The 20,612-nt window shown below is 40.8% G+C and overlaps 1 protein-coding gene and 1 pseudogene across 1 annotated transcript; one reads left to right on the top strand and one right to left on the bottom strand.

The window, feature by feature from the left end:
* Window positions 1-347: 347 nt before the first annotated feature.
* On the top strand, window positions 348-17,821 carry LOC124798618 (peroxiredoxin-6-like). Its single transcript, XM_047262094.1, has 4 exons — window positions 348-502; window positions 10,192-10,348; window positions 11,396-11,613; window positions 17,530-17,821. The coding sequence occupies exons 1-4, from the start codon at window positions 420-422 to the stop codon at window positions 17,732-17,734; spliced, it is 663 nt and encodes a 220-aa protein (XP_047118050.1). The 5' UTR covers window positions 348-419; the 3' UTR covers window positions 17,735-17,821.
* LOC124799539 lies at window positions 15,471-15,588 on the bottom strand (annotated as a pseudogene).
* Window positions 17,822-20,612: the final 2,791 nt, after the last annotated feature.

Below are 20,612 nucleotides of genomic sequence, written 5' to 3'. Positions count from 1 at the left end.
TTGGAGACGGGTACTGTGTATACTCTGTACCAGAACCTGCTGGATCTACGTTGCACTTCAACAGACATCATTACACATTACATTCACGCCAGTCGTAAAGAAGGACGTCACTGCATGAACCTCGAATTCCATGCTGGCAGTGGGCGTGTATTTGGAGTGCAGATAACGGCTTTCAACATTGCTGGTTATCGGCCAGACTTCGGCAGCTGCCGAGTCACGGTGTGAGACAGAGAGCGACCGGGACTGTGCGAGTGAAAGAGCAAAGCTGAGCGCTGCTGACTTTGCAGTCTTCTCTCTCTCTGTCCCTCTCTCTCGCTCCTCCCACCCAACTCCTCTCCGCCTACTTATATAAGTAGGCGGTGGCCCAGCAGCCGCCAATCACTTGTTCAGAGACGCACAACAGTTGCCGCCGCTACAACATGAAGCTCGAGAGCATCGTACCAAACTTCACGGCGCCCTCCACGCAGGGGCCGCTGGACTTCTACAAGTGGAAAGGGGACTCGTGAGTATTTATTTATCTACCATTTGTGGTAAATTCACTCTTCGTTTTGTTTGTAACATTGTGATGATAACCTTCTGCTTGTCTTTTAGTGTTACAAAATGTTCCTTTCATTCTGTGAATAGGCCAATAACCTCGCCTGAACATTTCTGTACGCTATTGTAGACAGGGAGAGCCCGAGGTGGTTTTGAACTACTTGTTGTGCAAAGACTTCTTTCTGCAAGCGTATAGCTAGCTTCCCTTCTTGTAATGCGAATGTATTGTGTCTTAAATGTAAATGACTCTGATTTGATATGATTTGCGTGTATGTGTCTGTATGTATGTGTGCGTGTGTGTGAGAGGAGAGAGAGAGAGAGAGAGAGAGAGAGAGAGAGAGAGAAAAGGAGTGGGTGTAACCCAGTGCCGGCACACAGCCCGCTCTTGTCGAACAGCATCGATTGGTGTGTCGTGTGCAATGCCGCCATGAACAAATTATCACCCATGTGTCACACCTCGTTATTTCGTGAGGTACTGATGAGAGGGCTTCTGTTTAACCCAAGCATTCACACATAGTCGTCTGATGTATTCTCGTCTTTTCGGCCTATGGCCATTGAAATTTGATCTGCAAACAGACGAAATACCTTTTCATATATTCTTGTTGGGTTGGTGACCAGTTTCCGCTAATGGCCATCTCCAGACTTATTCCAACTCTATCACTTCACCGTAGAAAATTTGGTCTGAAGATAGTTATTTAACCGAAAACCAGTCACAAAAAACAAATAAAAAGTGGTTACGTGTATTGCTTGACCAGTTTTTGAGAACCAGTTGCTGTAAGTACATAGACGTTATGTCTGAAATTATTCGCAACACATTTTTTCCACCATTGGTTTATGAACTGGTCCTCGAGGTGGCTGTGACTTTGCTGTACCTCCTGCTGTATAATATGCGCTTTTTGTTACCGTTTCTACATGTTTTTGTTACAGTTTTGTTGTTCAAAACATTTGTATGGCCGTCCTCAGCGTGTTCGAACGGAAATCTGAGGTACATTTGCATTTCTGTTTTAAACATGAATCCCTCATTTGTACATTTGCTAAATAAACAAGAAAGGCAGAAGATGTAAATCTGTTTTGTCGTTTATTTTCCTTATTTTGAATGTATAGGAGCATTTTTAACTATTTCAACCTGGAATATTCGTAACGTAGCGCGCTTACATGGTGGCTTTGTGTTTACATTGAGAGCCAAGCTAGTGACCTAAAAACACAAATTGTTTCCGTTACTTGCTCGCTTTGGGTTCTAAGACGAGACACTGAAAAGTGGAAACAACGGAAGTTACATGCATATTAAAGCCATTTTCACCTAACGGGAACATAAACTCTCGTAGGGCTTTAATTTTGCCAATGAACGTCCCCCGCCCCCCCTCCCCCCCCCCCCAAAAAAAGAAAATCTTTGCGTCCAGGGTCTGTAATAGTGTCTGTCTGTGTCTCAGATCCAATTCTGAAGCATTTCTTTATTCAAATGTAGCTGCTGAATACGCACACTGATACTAACCGCATTCTCCAGTTTAAATACTTATCCAGTTTTTATTCACCTATGAATAATCACAGAGTTAATTTTTTGTAAATTAACTAACAAAATAATCTTTAAGTATAATGTGAATATCACGTCACCAAATTCTCTGTGAAAGTTGTTGATCTCCTTTTGGATCCTCAGAATGATCTACTCAAAGAATAATTTTATCGTGTTTTAAATCGATGTATGTTCTTCAGGTCTCCCAAGGTCTAGCGAAGGCCAGTGACCGGCATAATCAGACACTAATGAGCAAATAATCCGTTAATTTCCATCATAATTTTGCTACTGTTATCGTGGAAGGACATTTTATAGATTCTTAGGTAGACTGTAGGCCTTGATTGTGTTTTCGCTTGGTATATGACGCAACAGAGGAACAACTTCATGACAGTACAAACATGTCAAATATTTTCAGATCTTTTCCCTTTACGTTAGAGAGATAGCTTTTTCAAGAATTTGAACTGTATCTCTTATTAACTGTCATAACGCAAAGTTCTAGCCATTACTGGCGTTCCAGTTGGCGGATGGCATTAACTCCACAGGTAATTATATTGTGTCGAGGACTAAAAGACGAGCTGCACGAATCAACTTCGTCTCGGACAGAAATGCTGTAGCAGATGTGCATCACTTTTATCGTTTACTATGTTCTATAAGGTTTTTGTGTTTGTGTAAGTTCTGTGGCATCGTGTTAGACTCTTTGATGCATTAACTGCGTGCCGTTCATTAACGGTAGAAATATTCGTGGCACCGGGAACACGAAGGTACTAAAAACGCGCTTTATGAAAAAATAGACCTTAAAACGTTTGAAATCTGCACTCTTCAACTATGTATCAAGTGCAAGAATAATTCTACACAGTGGCTATGACTGCATTACACATGTTATCACGCATGTATACAAAGAATATGCTTGCAAATGACGTATTTAACTGTGCATTTGACAACTGCAGTAACAGGTCTTACCAAAATTGAGCATTTTAAGATTTTGATTATTGTTTACAGTTCTGAAATGCACAATGAAATGCGTGTTTTGTAATTATCATATATTGGTTGTATACTTAAATGACGTTCTGAGCGTAATGCATGTCTTGTTAAAAATGTTTTATGCGGCACTGCGCACCATTATAGTGTGCGCTTGACATTCGAGGGCTGGAACTTAAATAGTGGCAACTATTTATGCACAACCGATACACAAAAGTTACATGTATGCACCTGTTACTGTCCTTCAAAGTAGTCACCAGCGTTGTGTAGAACCCGTAAAATGTTCCTCTGTCGCAAAGATGATCCAAGAATGGTCAGACTTTGATCGAAATCGACTGTCAAAACAAAAATAAGTACAGCTGCGTATTTCGTGATGCAGTTCCCAATTTTCAATGTTGGCATAAGAATCAACAGTAACAGACCAAATCACAGTTTCTTTTCTTTGCAGTGATGGTGGCCGATTTCGGTTACCATAAGCTTCACCTGACAAGGATGAATTTTCCCTGAGCACATGAGGTGCCGTTGCCCGCAGTCGCTGCGTTCTACCGAAGATAGCCGTCACCGACTCATGTTCTAAGACTAAATTAATGTTAATCAGATGATGCTTAAGATAATCGAAATCAGTCACTTTCAGTAGAAAGAGAAGAATTTGTGGTTTGAACTGGCACTATATACTGCAACATGTTATCGAAACTTCTTTCTTCAACCTTTGCTAACTCGTTGACTGGAGGGATATATTTCTTCGAAGGAAATATCGCTGAGAAAATGTGAAAAACTGTGACAGTCTCCCGCGTGTTTTCCTGCATGTCGTTTTTTCCTCAAAAACCCGCCTGAGAATAATTTCGTTTCCCCGATGATTACAAGGTGAATACAATATTGCTTTCTCCAAAAGTTTTCTGTAAAAAGAAACGAATTCGTAAAAGTCGTGTTTTATGCTCTTGTGTCAATAACCTGGGACATAACGTTGGAGTGGATATTTCACTCAGCGATTGTTCATAGACAACATTTGTCTGCTTTTTTCTATAGTAAATGAAACGAGCGAAATAGAAGTAAAATTACCAGCATTAAATGAGTGGTGGATTTCTCTTTTATTTACAAATTCTCTTTTGTAGAAAATTTTTGAGTACAAAATACGCGAACTAGTGAACTGTTAAATTTAGTACTCGATTCGCTCTCGCCTTTTTATAACTACAACTAATCGCTCAACAGGTCTTTTCCCTTTCGTAAATAACTGGTGACCAATTCCATGCGTAACGTGTTGACCTTTCAGCCGTACATTGACAAAAAAGTGAATTCTTCAATATTAGTTATCTTCAAAGAATTACCATGTGCTGCATCTTCATGTCTTTAAACACGACTTCTCAGTCTTTTCGTTTATGAACTTCTAACTGTGCTCCAGCATGTTTATGTAGTTGCCTCCATTGTCGATACAAAATTGTGGTGTGCGGTTTCTCACCTCCTGTGCCGGAAATAGTGCTGTTTGTCAATCAATCATTGCTTTCCGTACAGTCAGTGTGAAATTTACATAACAGTTAATTTACATATTAACAAGAAGCAGAAGAAAACCGTACATATTTGTTTGATTGGTGGCATTGCACTTCCATTTATCTCAAGTGTGTAATACCGGATCAAATATACTATTTCCCATGAAGTAAGACTAAACATTGCACTTGCTACAACCACAGCTTTCTTTTCTACATGAAAGATAAATAGTGTGATCCAGGTTGAACAGTAAACAGGAACGGACTGGCTCGCTATGTGCTCTGCGTCTGTGTTGTGGTACCGAACCGTAGTGACATAGAATTCAGTCATACAGACCGAGATAAATAATCTGTCTAGTTGAGGTTAAGAATTGAGGAGCGCCGAAACAAAACCCAATATATCCACTTTTGCTGTATTCGCGTGTTTGAACTGTAGGGGGGAGATATGGGAGTAATAATACATGCTGCCACAAAATAATTTTCAGCACAACGCGACATCAAGTGTTTTATGGTGTGTTTCTTCTTTTTATAGCTTATGGAGCCATTTAGAGATCACTATTTGTTACTTTCTGAATTAACAGCAAATGCGGATTTATCGGTTTTTGTTCCAGCGCTCCTCAATTAATTTATCATTCAGAACTAATATTTTGAGAAGTTCAAATGGTTCAAATGGCTCTGAGCACTATGGGACTTAACATCTTAGGTCATAAGTCCCCTAGAACTTAGAACTACTTAAACTTAACTAACCTAAGGACATCACACACACCCATGCCCGAGGCAGGATTCGAACCTGCGACCGTAGCAGTCCCGCGGTTCCGGACTGCAGCGCCAGAATCGCACGGCCACCGCGGCCGGCTTTTGAGAAGTTGAGGTTCTTCCTTTTAACTGAATTATCCGATTTCGGAGGCTGAGGCGATTTCCTTTCCCTCTTTACACAACTCGTTTTGACATGGAGTTGTATAAAATTTGTGCCGTGGTGTCGGAGGGGAGCTAGGCTGCGCAGGGGAGTGAGCAACCATAGAAAAATTACGTAAAAAAGTGCCAGAGTGTGCCACCCTAATATTACTAAGCCACGCCCGCCAAAGCGCCTGACAACAGCGATACGACGCGGCCTTGGACGGTGTGCTCGTGGCCGACCTCTTACGTAACCGGTTCGCCAGTTTCGCTGGAGAGCGTCCCCTCCTTGTGTGCTCAGCCTGCACGCGTTTATCTTTGCGCATCACGAAGTAACGCCTAACAGGTGCCAAGAGCGTAGAAGACGATGTGGACTTATCTACAAGGGAAAAACAGGAAAAGCAGACCTGATGACCATGGGACAAAATCGACCTTTAAGAATTACTTTTGGACTGTTACAGTGCCGTTAGTGTTCACAATATATATAAATCGTGAGTGAATAGCGTCTGAAACTTCTTGAGGTTGTTCATAGGCGGATTCAGAAGATATCGTTTTTGGCAAAAACACAACTGGCTCTTTATTCGCACGAAGTAGTGAGTTAATATTTTTTTCAAAATGTGGGGCCACAGTCATATATTTCTTTAAAGTCAGTACCGCCATTAGACTTTTTTATTTGCAGTGCTACATTTACACGATCATGATGTCGGCTTCAAAGTGCCATTATCAAGTGTTTTAAGTGTTATACAGTGCCTAAGATGGCATACTGTCGTATTTAAAATACAATATTAGAAACATTATTTAAGGGTCGATATTTCTGGTAAAGCCTACTGCTTTGTTTTATCACTGAGAATAGCATCTTGAGTCAAGATGGCGTACTCAGTGATAAAACAAAGCAGTAGGCTTACCATAAATATCGATCCTTAGACAATGTTTCTAATACTGTATTTTAAATACGAGAGTATGCCATCTTAGACACTTATAACACTTAAAACACTTGATAATGGCACTTTGAAGCCGAAATCATGATCGTGTAAATGTAGCACTGTAAATAAAAAAAAAGTCTATGGCGGTACTGACTTTCAAGAGTAATGAGTGCTATCGACAGGGGATCTTAAATTGATTCCACATTTCTATGTTTGCACAAGGCTTTTGATATCCTTTCTGAAAGCGGCTTCTAATCAGACTGCGTGCCTACGGAGTATCGTCTCAGAGTTGTGCGACTGGATCCGTGGTTTCCAGTCAAAGGTTACAGTTCGTAGTAATTGATGGGAAGTCATTGGTAAAAATAGAAGCGGTTTCTGGCGTTCTCCTAGTAAATGTTATAGGCTCTCTGCTGTTGCGAATCTTCATACATAAGCAATTTAGGAGATAATCTGAGCAGCCCTCTTATAAGAGACGATCAAACAGTTCACGTTCGAAGGCCGTACAGTCCAGGATCGGTATGCCAATCAGGAAAAATCGCCGTGAGCATTGAGGCAATCGTCTACCGGCGCACCAGGTTTGAAGGTACCCGTTTGGTGGAACACCGTGTCCTGCTGCGTGAAGAAGTTCGTAGCCGCTAGTTGCATTTCATTAACCGACAGAATTGTCGGCTCCTCAAGGCCTCGTTTACAGTACCGCAAGCGTGATAAACGCACGTGGAGAGATCAGGACTATAGGTCGGGTGTCCAGCGCTTGAGGTGGCGTAAGTTCTGCGTTACGAAATTTTGCGATACGGAGAGGTGCGTTACCATGAAGCAGCAGCACCGCTTGGCGCACCATTTTCACAACGGTGGCTTTCGATAAACGTGCTGCCCCATACATATTCTCCATTCTCCGATGGATATCTATCGGTGTTTGGTCTTCGGCAACCGAGAAAAGAATAACAGCACGTTGGTCCTGTTTGGACTCATTGGGTAATAATGGTGTCATAGTTCATATTTCCGCTTGTATCGCACGCACGACGGGAAGACGATGCCACACTAATCACTTACCTACGTTTTGGTGTTTATATACCCGCATCCGTATGCGCGTCACGTTGCCTGTAGCAACGACCTCAAATGGATACTTTTTGATCGGCGCTTATGGACTGTTTAGAGATGATGCTGTCGTTTAGCGTGTAGTAAAGATCAAAACCAATAGCAAAATGATTTAGACAAGATATCGACTCTAAACAATGAAAAGTGTTAGGTCCTCCACATGAGTACTAAAAGGAATCTGTTAAATTTCGGTTACACGATAAAGCACTGAAGTTTAAAGTTTGTCGATTCCACTATGTATCTAGGAATTACAATTACAAGCAACTTGATTTGCAACGATCACATAAAAAATGTTGTAGGGAAGGCGAATCAGAGACTGTTTTCTACTGTCAAGAGCACTCAGGAGATGCAACAAATCTACCCGCACTACGCTTATTCGTATTCTTCTGGAGTACTGCAGCGCAGTGCGGGGTCGTTATCAGGTAGGACTGATGGAGGACGTTAGTTTTTTATTTGTGAGTGTCACGTAACAAGTTTTTTAGTGAGTGTCACGTAACAAGTTTCGCCAAAGGTGACACAACTTCTTCGTGGCTAGCATTAAAGGCTTCTGGGATTATGTGATTAAAGAAGCCACCGAAATAACAATCACTGATAACACCCTTAATAAACGATAAGGTCTGCAGGTCAGCAGGGCTCGGGATCCAGCCATCGCGATTTTGATGCGGATGCAGCACACGCAGAGTCTGCGTATGTGTGACGATGCCGTGAGCACCAGTGACGTCACAGCCGGCATTTGGAGGCATACCAGCAGCCCGTCAGCGGTCATTCTGCTTGACAATGGCTAAGAAGTGCTTTGTCGAAAGCTGGTGACATTTTAACCACTTGACGCCGCTGGAAACCTAAGAACATTTTAGTCATACAGTAGAGTTAGCCAACAAATCACAATCAAAATCTAAAAAGAGTAGTTGTGTACGCTGAATAACTGCTTTATATCTTCAGTTAAAAAGGAAAATGGCAAACGGCAAATAAACCCGAGAAAATGAATTCCCAACACGCGAAATGAAAACTTATCTTTGTAACCAACTGTATCTCTGTAACCAATAAAAATGTTGCTCTTGTTGTATGGAATATGTTATTCGAGTTAGTCTCCACTACCACTTCCTAAAATATTCATTATTGCTCTTCAAAGACCCTATATATTCACGTTTTTGTTACACACTCTAAGACAAAAATAAACGACGCAGCACAAATGAATTGTCCGAATGGGACGGAAATCGGCAACTGTGATTATGTATATAGACAAACAAATTATTACAATTTCAGAAAAATTGGATGATTTATTCAAGAGAAAGACCTCACAAATTAAGCAAGTCAGTAATGCGTTGGCCCACCTCTGCCCCTTGTGCAAGCCGTTATTCAGCTTGGTATTGATTGTAGAGTTGTTGGATGTCTTCCCTCCCTAGGGAGAGAGTGTCAAATTATGTCTAATTCGCGCGTTAGATCGTCAAAATCCCGATCTGGGCCTGCCGATAAATCTCCAAACGTTTTCAACGGGAAGACATCCAGCAACCTTTCTGGTCAATGTAGGGTTGGCAAGCACGAAGATGAGCAGTAGAAACTCAGGCCGTGTGCGAGCGGCCATTATCTTGCTGAAATGTAAGTTTGGGATGGCTTTCCATGAAGGGCAGCAAAACGGTGCGAAGAATATTGTCGAGGTACCGTTGTGCTGTAAAGGTGCCACGGATGTCAACCAGAGGCGTCCTGCTCTGAAAAGAAATGGCACCCCGGACCATAATTCTTGGTTGTTGGGCCGTACGGTGGGCGCAGTCAGGTTGATATCCCTCAGCTGTCCCGGACGTCTGCATACACGTCTTCGGCCTGGAATCTCGTTGACTGGAGTAGAGTTGTTTTCTGTGTGACCTCCGCTTCGAACTGAGCCATGATGACCAGTCAAGATATGTCTGGAGACGCCACTGGTAATCATCTGCGACACCCTTACAGCAAAGAGGTTCGTCACGGTATTTTAGGCCTCATTTGCTACCCTTCATGGCAACCTATTCTGGGCTTGCATTTCAGCAAGATAGTGCCCGTCCGCACGCGGCGATAGTTTCTACTGCTTTCTCTTCGTGCTTGCCAAACCCTACCTTGTCCAGCAACGTAGCCGCATCTCTCCCCAATTACAAACGATTAGAGAATTATGGGCAAGGCCCTCCAACTAGGACGATTTAATGCGCCATTTGGCCAGAGTTTGGCACGATTTCCGTCAAGAGGAGAGCCAACAGCTCAACCAATGCCAAACAGAATAACTGCTTCGACAAGGGCTGGGCGTGGGCCATCGCGTTATTGTACTGGTCAATTTGTGAACCTTTTTCTGTTGAATAAATCATCCAAATTTTCTTAAAATGCAATCATTTCTTTGGCTTTACATGCACATTACACCTTCCGTCCCAATTTGATAATATGCTCATAATGCATCGTATTTTTGGGCTTTGAGAGTATTAATATTTCGATGAATTTGTGAAAAAATTTACTTTTTCTGCTTTCTACAGTTTAAAGTTTAGTTTTACACTGTAGACACTGTCGATTCCTTTTTAGTATCCAACATAACTGTCAAATAAATGAGTAACCAAGAAATGCTGGGTAATCAGATAGTAATAAATAAAACCAAACTACTATGTTTGTTTGCTTCAAAGGCTCTGTGAAATTCGCACGTGTACGTCTCGTACTGAAGATTAATATTTACTGTTTTCTTCGCATTGTTGTTTTCCGATCCCCGACCGGTGGAATCGGTCATCATGTTTTGCGACTTACTGCTGACGTGATTCTCGTTCCACAGGTGGTGCGTTCTGTTCTCCCACCCGGCAGACTTCACACCGGTGTGTACCACAGAGCTGGGCCGCATCGCTGTCCACAACCCGGAGTTCCAGAAGCGCGGAGTCAAACTTCTGGCGCTGTCCTGCGACAAACTGAAAGACCACGTCGACTGGGTCAATGTGAGTAAGCCAAATCATTTTTTTTCCTAGTTGTAAACGAATAGCAGATTGAGGGGCTTGTAAGATGTCTCATTCCGTGTCTTATCCAACACAGTTGTCAATAATTTTATTGCTCTAGACCATAAATACGTGGTACACCACAGACCATGTTTAGTTATTTTCTAATAAGAATATACGGAGAGCTATATTTTACAGTTGAAGTAATTCACAGGTGGTTGTCTTATCGTCCGCAGGATTTGTTTGCAGATCCACTGTTGTTCTTGATCGATCTGAATTATTAATTTTATATGAATTAGAACCAGATACAAGTACTGTTGCCAAGCCGAGCATAGAAGTAATGACGACGCAAGTATCACATAATGTTGAAAAGTAATTTTTTTAATCCATAAACGTGCATGCTTTCAACATCTAAAATAACAAAAAATACAGCATATCCAATTTTCTATTCGTAGAAATGTAATGCTAACTGTGAATATGTTTTATCGGCAAGACATTGTAAACACAGAGAAAATTTGAAGATATAGGCGGATATATTGAAGGAAATTTAAAATAGAAATGCCATTTAATGGATATGCTAGAACGTGTAGGTTGAGTCAGGTTGTTATAAGAAAAATAGGTAACTCAGGCAGTTACTATATTTTGCATAATTTCATTCATTGGCACCTTAAGAAGAATTTTTTTTAGGAGAACGAGTGTTCTTTACATAAAATAAAATAATTAAAATACCGTGTGAGGTTTTATATACATTCATGTTTTAGATATTAGTTTGTTGAAATAATCTTTATTTATTTATGTAAGTAGTTCAGATAACTGATTATAGTTTGAGACTGATGGAGGTTTTCCGAAATACTGCTGCGGTTCTAAAAGAAAAAGTGATGAACATTACTCACTCAGAATTATGTTACAGAGAGAGTGGATTACACAGCTGTTTTGCCACATAATCATCCGACCACATAAATACGTTTCTTGAACAGTTGAGTTCAACTATTGTCTATTTGAGAATATAGCTAATACGAAATGTAAAAAATATAACCAATCTGTCCACAGGACATCAAGTCGTACTGCAAGGACATTCCCGGCGACTTCCCGTACCCCATCGTGTCCGACGAGACGCGCGAGCTGGCCGTCAAGCTGGACATGATCGACGAGCGCGACAAGGACAACGTGGAGAAGGCGATGACGGTGAGGGCCATGTACGTCATCGGGCCGGACAACCGGCTGCGCCTCTCCATGGTGTACCCCGCGTCCTGCGGCCGCAACGTCGAGTGAGTGTCGCTACTCAGCTATTTACGTAACCAACATCCATTACAGGGTACATTCATCAGTAAGAGTGAGTGAGATGTTTTCACCTGCGGCTGCACAAAGCTTTGTAATGAACAGTACAAGTCATGTGATTGGCCTAAAGGCATGAGACGACTATCATGAGGTTTTTAGATTTTAACAAAGCTTCAGATACCGTTCACTTCCAAATTTTACTTGCCTAACTTGGCAGCCTAAGTTTTTTCCTCGTTTCCTTATTAACTGTCGTCTCAAATAAAGGCGTATTTGGGACCATGAAGTTGTGTTGGACAGGTAGTACAAGTGTCCCACAGGGTTCAGTATTAGGTGTGATACTGTTCTGCCAAAGTCGTGTCATCAGTTCTGTCCCAGTGTAAATACAAAGTGTATGTTGATAGCTCCCAATGATATTTAACTGTAAATTAATTAACTCGGCGTCAGCAGTTGAGAATGTCATTGCTGACCTATGCACATTATCCAAAAGGGCACAGAATATGGGTTAACACTCAATAAATCCAAAATCCAAACAGTCGTTTTAAGTTATTCTAGGCTCATCAGCCCTACATTCAGGAATATATGCCATCTTTTATTGTGAAGGGGACAAACACACATTTTTGTCACTGAGTGAAGGGTTCAGGATTGATAATCGATGAAAACATATACTGAGCTGAACACACATCAACAGTTTGAGAGCCGGCCGAAGTGGCCGTGTGCTTAAAGGCACTGCAGTCTGGAACCGCAAGACCGCTACGGTCGCAGGTTCGAATCCTGCCTCGGGCATGGATGTTTGTGATGTCCTTAGGTTAGTTAGGTTTAACTAGTTCTAAGTTCTAGGGGACTAATGACCTCAGTAGTTGAGTCCCATAGTGCTCAGAGCCATTTTTGAACAGTTTGAGAGAAGGCATCAGCATATCTCCACGCCTTAAAAAATATATAAATAACTTGGAACTTAAAATGACACATTTATAAATGCTTTGCTTTCAGTTTAATACACAGCGATGTTATACTGCAAGATTTTTCTCATGTTATTCCAACTGACATCACACACAGACACAGACACTCTCTGTCTCTCTCTTTCTCTCTCTCTCTTCTCTATCGTCTCTTACACACACACACACACACACACACACGCACGCACACACACACACACACACACACACACACAAGTCCGTTTTCTGTTCCTATAATTGCTACTTACATTTATGATTGTTTAAATGTGTTGTAAAATGTCTTGTACGTGTAAAACGCTCACCTACCTTTAATTCGATGATGACATTCAACTGTTTGCTATATGATGGTTTAAATGTGATGTAAAAAGTCTTGTACATGTAAAACACTGACCTGCCTTTAATTCGATGATGACATTCAACTGTTTGCTGGAGCTTCAACAATGAACAGAACTTAATAAGCGAACTCGAAAATATGACAAAGAACTAATTACATTAAGGCTCAAACAATGTATAATTAACACACTGAAAATAAAATAACACAAATTAATACTGGAATGATACAACCAGTTGATCAGCTGCTATAATTAGTGCAGTGAAACAGGACTGGATGGACAAGGAAATAAACAGAGAAGTAAAAATAGACTTTCGTAAACCATGTAGGATATTCAAGTTATTCAAGTGGAACTTTGTGGTGTGTAAAGAATAAAGTTCACTGTGTACCTTGCCACCTACGACATATGGTAAAGCAGCTTGGATTTTAAATGTGAAAATTATTCAAAATTAAGAGTTTCTCCAAGAGAAATGGAGAGATACATGCTGGCAATTATAGGTTTCATACTCTAAGAAATTGCTTTATTAAAAAAATAATTTTTCTTATATAATCATGTAATTATCTCATACACAAGTAAATGAAACTTAACACAAAAGGATGAAAGGAAGATGTGCCTGTTCATTTTAAACTACAGCAACATCTTGCATTACATTGTTATTGATTCACATTATTTCACTTATCATAGGTAAAAAACTGATATTACTGAAAATGTTTCTAAGACAAGTATTTCGGAGTTCCAGAATACTGAAAAAACAGTTTCATATTAGACCACAATGCATTGCTAGAGAATATGACTTTCATTTAAGAGCTACCTTTGACCACATGCCTATTCTCATGTTGGCATGGAATATATTATATTAAAAGCACATATGTAGGTGCAAAATGACGTATCCTGCTACTAACATTTGAAAGTTGAGTAATGTACCACAATATTATGGTCTGAAAATTTTGCTTACTGAAAACATTTCAGCGATTAATTATTGTTTCAACTTATTGGAAATATTTAGTTTTCATGATGGTACTATTACACTTGTGCATCTACATATATTTATTCCAAATGTTTTAGAATGGTTCCAGATGACCAGAAGTAGTTGTTCAAGAGATATTATACCCTCAAGAAATGTATGGTATATACAAAATAAAAATATTTCAATGTATATAAGACATAAGAAGTGATCTTTTTGTCAATTAAATTAAATTTGAATTGTGAATGTGTGACTCAGGTAATTACACTAGTAAAATAACAATTTATTTTTGTGAGAATTATAGACTGCTGTGCAGAAATTAAGGACGAATGTAACTTTCGCATGATGAGTCACCGACAAATAACATATCTCGGGGAACTTGGACCACAGATAGAATGATCTGCTACAGTATAGTACAGAAGGTAACTGTAAGAAAATGATGCGAATAGAAATGACACTTTTGATTCAAAGACAATAATTACATTGAAGTCACTGCACTCCATTATGGTCCTTTGGACATTACAGAAGGCAGAACGTTGTCCTTAACAGGGTGCGTGTTCACCACGGGCAGCAATACATGCTCTGTAACGTACACCCATGCTGGCCACAATGTTGGTAAGGAGTCCTTGACGTATGATGTTCCAGTCCTCCATCAGCGCGGTTGACAACTGTTGGATGCTCGTTGGTGAGAGCGGACGTGTTGCAATACTTACCCTCATAGCATCCCACACGTGATCGACGAGACTTAAGTCGGAGGATGGGGCTGACCAGTCCATTCGCCGAATATCCCCTCTTTCCAAGAGCCTGCACGGTTCGATACGGACGCGCATTGTCATGCATAAAAATGAAGTCCGCGGCGAATGCTCTCACAGAAAGACGCACATGATGGAGTATAGGGTCACTTTAACGTTGACCTGTGAATGCACCATGTTGAAAGATTTCGAAGTCAATATACCCTGCAACGTTATGGCTGGATCACTAAAACGACTATGTTCTGAAATGGTCCTGACTGCATTATATGTTTCCTCCTGTCGCCAAGTGAGGGTATGTCCAGTTGAAGCAGTTGTCTGCTGCTCAACCGGAGACTTCATTTCTCACTTTAATAGAATGGATGATACATGCAATACTGCTACCCCCAAACTTTAAAAGTGCAGTCAGTAGTTGATAATATTCTCCAAATGATACTTAAACTGCATTTATAGAAGGGTCCACATCCACACACATTCTCCGCAAGCTACCATATGGTGCGTGGTGGAGGGTACCCAGTATCATAACTCGTCATTTCCTTTCCTGTTCCACTCGCAAACAGAGCGATGGAAAAGCGACTATCTTCATTGCTCTGTATAAGCCCTAATTTCTATTATTTTCCTGGTTCTTACGCCAAATGTTCGTTGAAAGCACTCCGTGTTCAAGTCACAAGTGGCCCACCGGGCCAACCGACCGCCGTGTCACCCTCAGATAAGGATGCGGATAGGAGCTGCGTGTGGTCAGCACACCGCTCTCCCGGTCGTTACGATGGTTTTCTTTGACCGCGGCCGCTACTATTCGGTCGAGTAGCTCCTCAATTGGCATCACGAGGCTGAGTGCACCCAGAAAAATGGCAACAGCGCTTGGTGGCCCGGATGGTCACCCATCCAAGTGCCGGCCACGCCCGACAGCGCTTAACTTCGGTGATCTGACGGGAACCGGTGTATCCACTGCGTCAAGGCCGTTGCCAAATGTTCGTTGACGGCAGTAGAATTTCCTGGGAAAGAACGTTGCCTTCCCTACAGGGATTCTCATTTGAGTTGCCGAAGCATCTCCATGGTACTTGCGCGTTGTTCAGAACTACTGATAACTAATCTAACAGACCGCCTCAGAACTGCTTCGATAACTTCCTTCAATCCCACCTGGCACAATTCCCAAACCCTCGAACAATATTGAAGAATGGGTCACAGTAGTGTCCTATTTTCGGTCTCCTAAAATTCTCCCAGTAAACCATTCGCCTTCCCTACTGCAATCCTTATGAGCTCATTCCATTTCATGTTTCTTTGCAACTTAACGTCTAAATATTTAACGGAGGTGACTGTGTCAAGCACCGCACTACTAATGGTGTACACGAACGTTGTGGGTTTGTTTCTTCTTCTCATATTCATTAACTGATATTTTTCTACCTTTAGAGTTAGCTGCCATTCGTCACATCAACTAGGAATTTTGTCTACGTCATCTTGTAACATTCTATAGTCTCGCATCGATGACACGTTCCCGTACACCGCAGTATCATCAGGAAACAGCCACAAATTGCTGCTTGCCCCAGCCGCCAGATCATTTACGTATATAGAAAATAACAGCGGCACTATCACACTTCCCTGGGGCACTCCTGAATGCATCTTTGTGTCTGATGAACACTCGCTGCCGAGGACAACCTACTACATTCTGATACCTAGGTCTTCGAAAAACTCTTTGATATAAAATATAGTCGGCGGCCACGGGCATAGACATGGCGTAACAACTCGAACAGAAGATTTCCTCCAGGAAGTACCGTAGCCCACAGTGTTGCCAGATTGTGAAGATAGCCAGACTTTTAGTATTATCAGCGTGGCCAGTTTATCCGTCCCTAAATTCTGCGGTGACCGGCCGCCAGCCAGATTTTGTGTCAAAGAGTGTACTGTACCTTCATTAGCAGTCTGCAGTGGGGCACCGTGACAAATGCTTTTCAGAAATCCAGGAATATAGAATCTGCCTTCTGACCTTCGCAGGATATCGTGTGAGAAAAGGGCAAGCTGAGTTTCGCATGAGTTGATTTGTGGACAGAAGCTTTTCCACCTCCAGGAAATTTATTATATTCAAACTGAAAGAATTCTGCAGCAGTGGGATGTTAAGGATAAGGGTCCGCAATTTTTCTGGTATTTCTTTTGCTCTTCTTGTATACAAGAGTCATCTGCATTTTTTCCAGTCGGTTGTGTCTTTGAACTGAGAGAGAGAGATTCGCGATAAATGCGGCGTAAGTAAGGGGCCAGTGCTCTGTAAAATCGAACTGTGATTCCATCTGGACCTGTCGACTTATTTGCTTTCAACTCTTTATCTTTGCCAGGGATGTTTTTACTATGTCTTCCATATGCGAGTCCGTGTGACCATCAAACAACGGTATTTCATACGATCCTCCTGCGTGACGATTTCCTAAATGTGTGATATAAACCTTCAACTTTCCTATTGCTAACTTCTACTGCAGCACCAAACTCATCAACGAGTGACTGGATAGGAGCCTTAGACCTGCATATCAGTTTTACGTAGAATCAGAATTTTCTCGGGTTTTTGGCAAGATCTTTTGCTAAAGAATGACGGCGGTGGTTATAGGCTGCGGGCATCGACCTTTATACAGCCGCACAAATTACTACTTACTTTGCCTGTCGCCCTTGACGCGGTCTCTTTCGAACCGGGAGTGCAACAGCCTTTACTTCCTCAGCTTTTTCTGAATTTCTTTGCCAACCACGGTGGTCCTTCTCTTCGTAATCCACTTACATTGCACGTACTTCTCCAGATCACGATTTACAATCCATTTAAACTTCACGCATAGTTCCTCTATGTCCATCATACTTTTTTTTCTTTCTCACAGTGTTTGCATCTTAGCTGTTAATGTGAAGAGTGTGTCTCTCTATGTGTTTTCTGGTGTTTCAGTGAGCTGCTGCGCGTGATCGACTCCCTGCAGCTGACGGACCGGCTGAAGGTGGTGGCCACTCCCGCCAACTGGACGCCCGGCACCAAGGTGATGATCCTGCCGCACGTGCCCGACCAAGACCTGCCCAAACTCTTCCCTGGCGGTGTCGAGCGCGTCTCCATGCCCTCCGGCAACAACTACGTGCGCACCACCACCGACTACTGAAATGTTCAATATTTCGTCACAAATATCATCATACAGTTTTTGTATTTCATTTTAATACCATAATAAAAATTCTCATTTTCTCTATAACATGTTGATTTTCTCTTTTGAGACCTGCCTATTGCATCAAGATGAGACTTTCATAAGCTCAAAACTGCGATCTGGGTGGATAATCTCTCTGATCTTCAGTCATTAGAGGAGTTTATAATTTGTTCAAATACTGGAACGAAATCAATGAAAATTTTTGTCAATGTTTTCACACAGTACCACCTACAGCACCACAAGTGAACCACTTTATTTATTTCTTATTGTCACGACAATCGACACAGAGGTTGTAGCAATTTATCCCATTACACACTCACATCAATATAATAGTGCGATTCAGCTTCAGTGCTATGAAAAATTGTCGCCTCGGCACATCCATATGAATTCTTACAGGTTGTAAAAGACATAAAATGTTTCTCTGTTAACTACACTATATGGTGAGGTGCAGCATTCATGGCATCATCCTGGGTAACATTCCTGGTTCAATCTTACAATTCTTCTACCACCCTATGCAGTACCTAACATGCACATGAATGATTAAGTGTGCATAAATTCTACTGACTCATTTTGGAAGGGTTGTGGTGAGGGTAGTTGCGAAACTCTACTCAGTATATAGACTATCATGACGAGGTGCATTGTGTGTGGCGAGCTGTAATAATAGTTGCAACGTAGCGCCTACATATTTAATAGACAATCACGAGGAGGTGTGTTTTGTGGAGGGGGTTGTAATAATATTTTAATGTTCACTTTTCAATTACTGCTGGAATTATATCATTTCAATAAATTCGCATTTCCTAATAAAAGTTTGTTCTTGTAAAATATCAAATATGCGACAACATTTGTTTTTAATGGCATATACTGAAAACTCTGCATCTTGTTGGACGATTATTTGACCTGTAACACATATTAAGATTTGTTGCCACACAACACTTATTAAGAATTCACGCCATGGACTTAAAGGAGGCCTTTACCAACTCTTGACAATTTACTGTCACTGTGTGGCAAGTGTTATTCATGGTCCAAATCGCTAAATACTTTACTTGACACTGCTAACAATACTATGAAACAGCTGCCACTCCATCTTGTTTCATGGTTTTATATATAGTCTGCACTGTAGTGTATTGATATTTAAATATGCCTTTTTCATACAATTCATTTTACTTTAATTTTCATCAAGAATATAATTAACAAAAAGTCACTAGTACCTCACGGAAGTTCAAATGCGATCTTAAATATTAATTAATCAGATTCTTCTTTTCTTGAGCTGAATTTCAATAGTATTCATTATTACATTTATACACAATGAAATTAAAACTGCTTCTATCACATAAAACCAAACACATGTCTATAATCAGGAAACTTAGTAGTTTAATGTAGTACAGGTTAAAGATCCAGAAAGGTATATTAGTGAGGTTGATATTTTTATAATACATAGAACTACAAAATTTCAAATATAAAATTCTCCAGCAAAATAAAAATTCTTCAGTATAATTAACTACACCTTAGGAAACAGAAAAACAGAAATTACTGACTGCATAATAAGGATACAGAAAAAATAGCTAGTGAAGTAATTTTCCTATTGATTAAGTAATTATCCAAAAAGTAATTACAAGATGGAAGTTATTGGCACTAACTTACTCTAGGAGTGATGATAAAGCAACGAGATGTTCACTGTGCTATGTTTCAGAGTTAAGTCCATTTTACTCATATATTGAAACTACATGATGAATTGAGATTATTAATGAGCATCTATGAGGATGAGTTACACACTGATAATAATCATATGTTTCACTATCGAAAGTGTGGTTATATTATACAGTGATGTTTAGTAGTTTCTAACACATGCAAGCAGTCCCAAAACTTTAGGGTCAAAATCATACTGACAGTAGAGGATGCTAAATGAGTACTTTGAGAACAGGAAGCATTGCTGAAAAGGAATTTTGAGTTTATTGTCATAAACAATTTACAGTTTTATAGCAAAAACTTCAGTTCTTAGCAACGGTTTAAAATGTTGCCTACCAGCCTCAAACCATGCCGTACAACGACCCAAATTTTTTCCACATTGTCTCAGAATTATCAGTTGTTCATTAGTGCATGAGGCAAGCAGCTGAGACGATACCTAACAGTTCTTTCTCTACGTCTACCGTGTTTCATGTACCAAAGACTCCACAGAATCTCATAGAAAAAAATTTACAGCAGTGAGATGTAGTAATTACACTTGCTACTGAACAGGTTCTCCAGTTCAATTCCAAAAATGATCGTATCTTGTGCTGGTATTAGTAACGGACTGTGTTCACACTACGTCTACTTGCGGCCAACTGGTACAGTTGTAAGGTCTCTACAATATTTTTCTATTATTGAAATTCATTTTCCACATCTTCCAGAGCATTTAATAAATCATGCTGGGAGGAGCAGTCAGCAGCTGAATGTTTCATTATCAACCACAATTCCGTACATTCTCTGATTTCGTATTTGTTCTGTACCTGCTCTACAAGCATAAATGACGTTTTACTAAATCTCTACGTTCCTCCCCATTCCCCTCATTAAGTATGATGTTTTTATATTGTACTGATGCATCTTTCTCCGATTCCCTCGCAGAATGACAGAGTGAGTGAATGCGTCTGGTGGCAGGTAAACTTCTTGTCTGCTGCTGTGACAATTTAGCCAGCTTTTGTGTAAGCCTGGAGAGAGGCGAAGAGGGTTTCGTTCCTTCTGGTCGAAGATCTTTTGTGCTTTAGTTGGCATGGTGCAAAAAGGATTTTTCTGACGACCCTGGCTACTTGTGGGTAGCCCGAATTGATTTGGGTATTGTTCACTAGTGCCTGATATTTGGGAG

This window comes from Schistocerca piceifrons, chromosome 5 (genome assembly GCF_021461385.2).
Source record: "Schistocerca piceifrons isolate TAMUIC-IGC-003096 chromosome 5, iqSchPice1.1, whole genome shotgun sequence".
In the NCBI taxonomy this organism is placed as follows: domain Eukaryota; kingdom Metazoa; phylum Arthropoda; class Insecta; order Orthoptera; family Acrididae; genus Schistocerca; species Schistocerca piceifrons.
The sequence above is the reverse complement of the archived record's forward strand: the minus strand, read 5'-3'. Positions and strand labels throughout refer to the sequence as shown.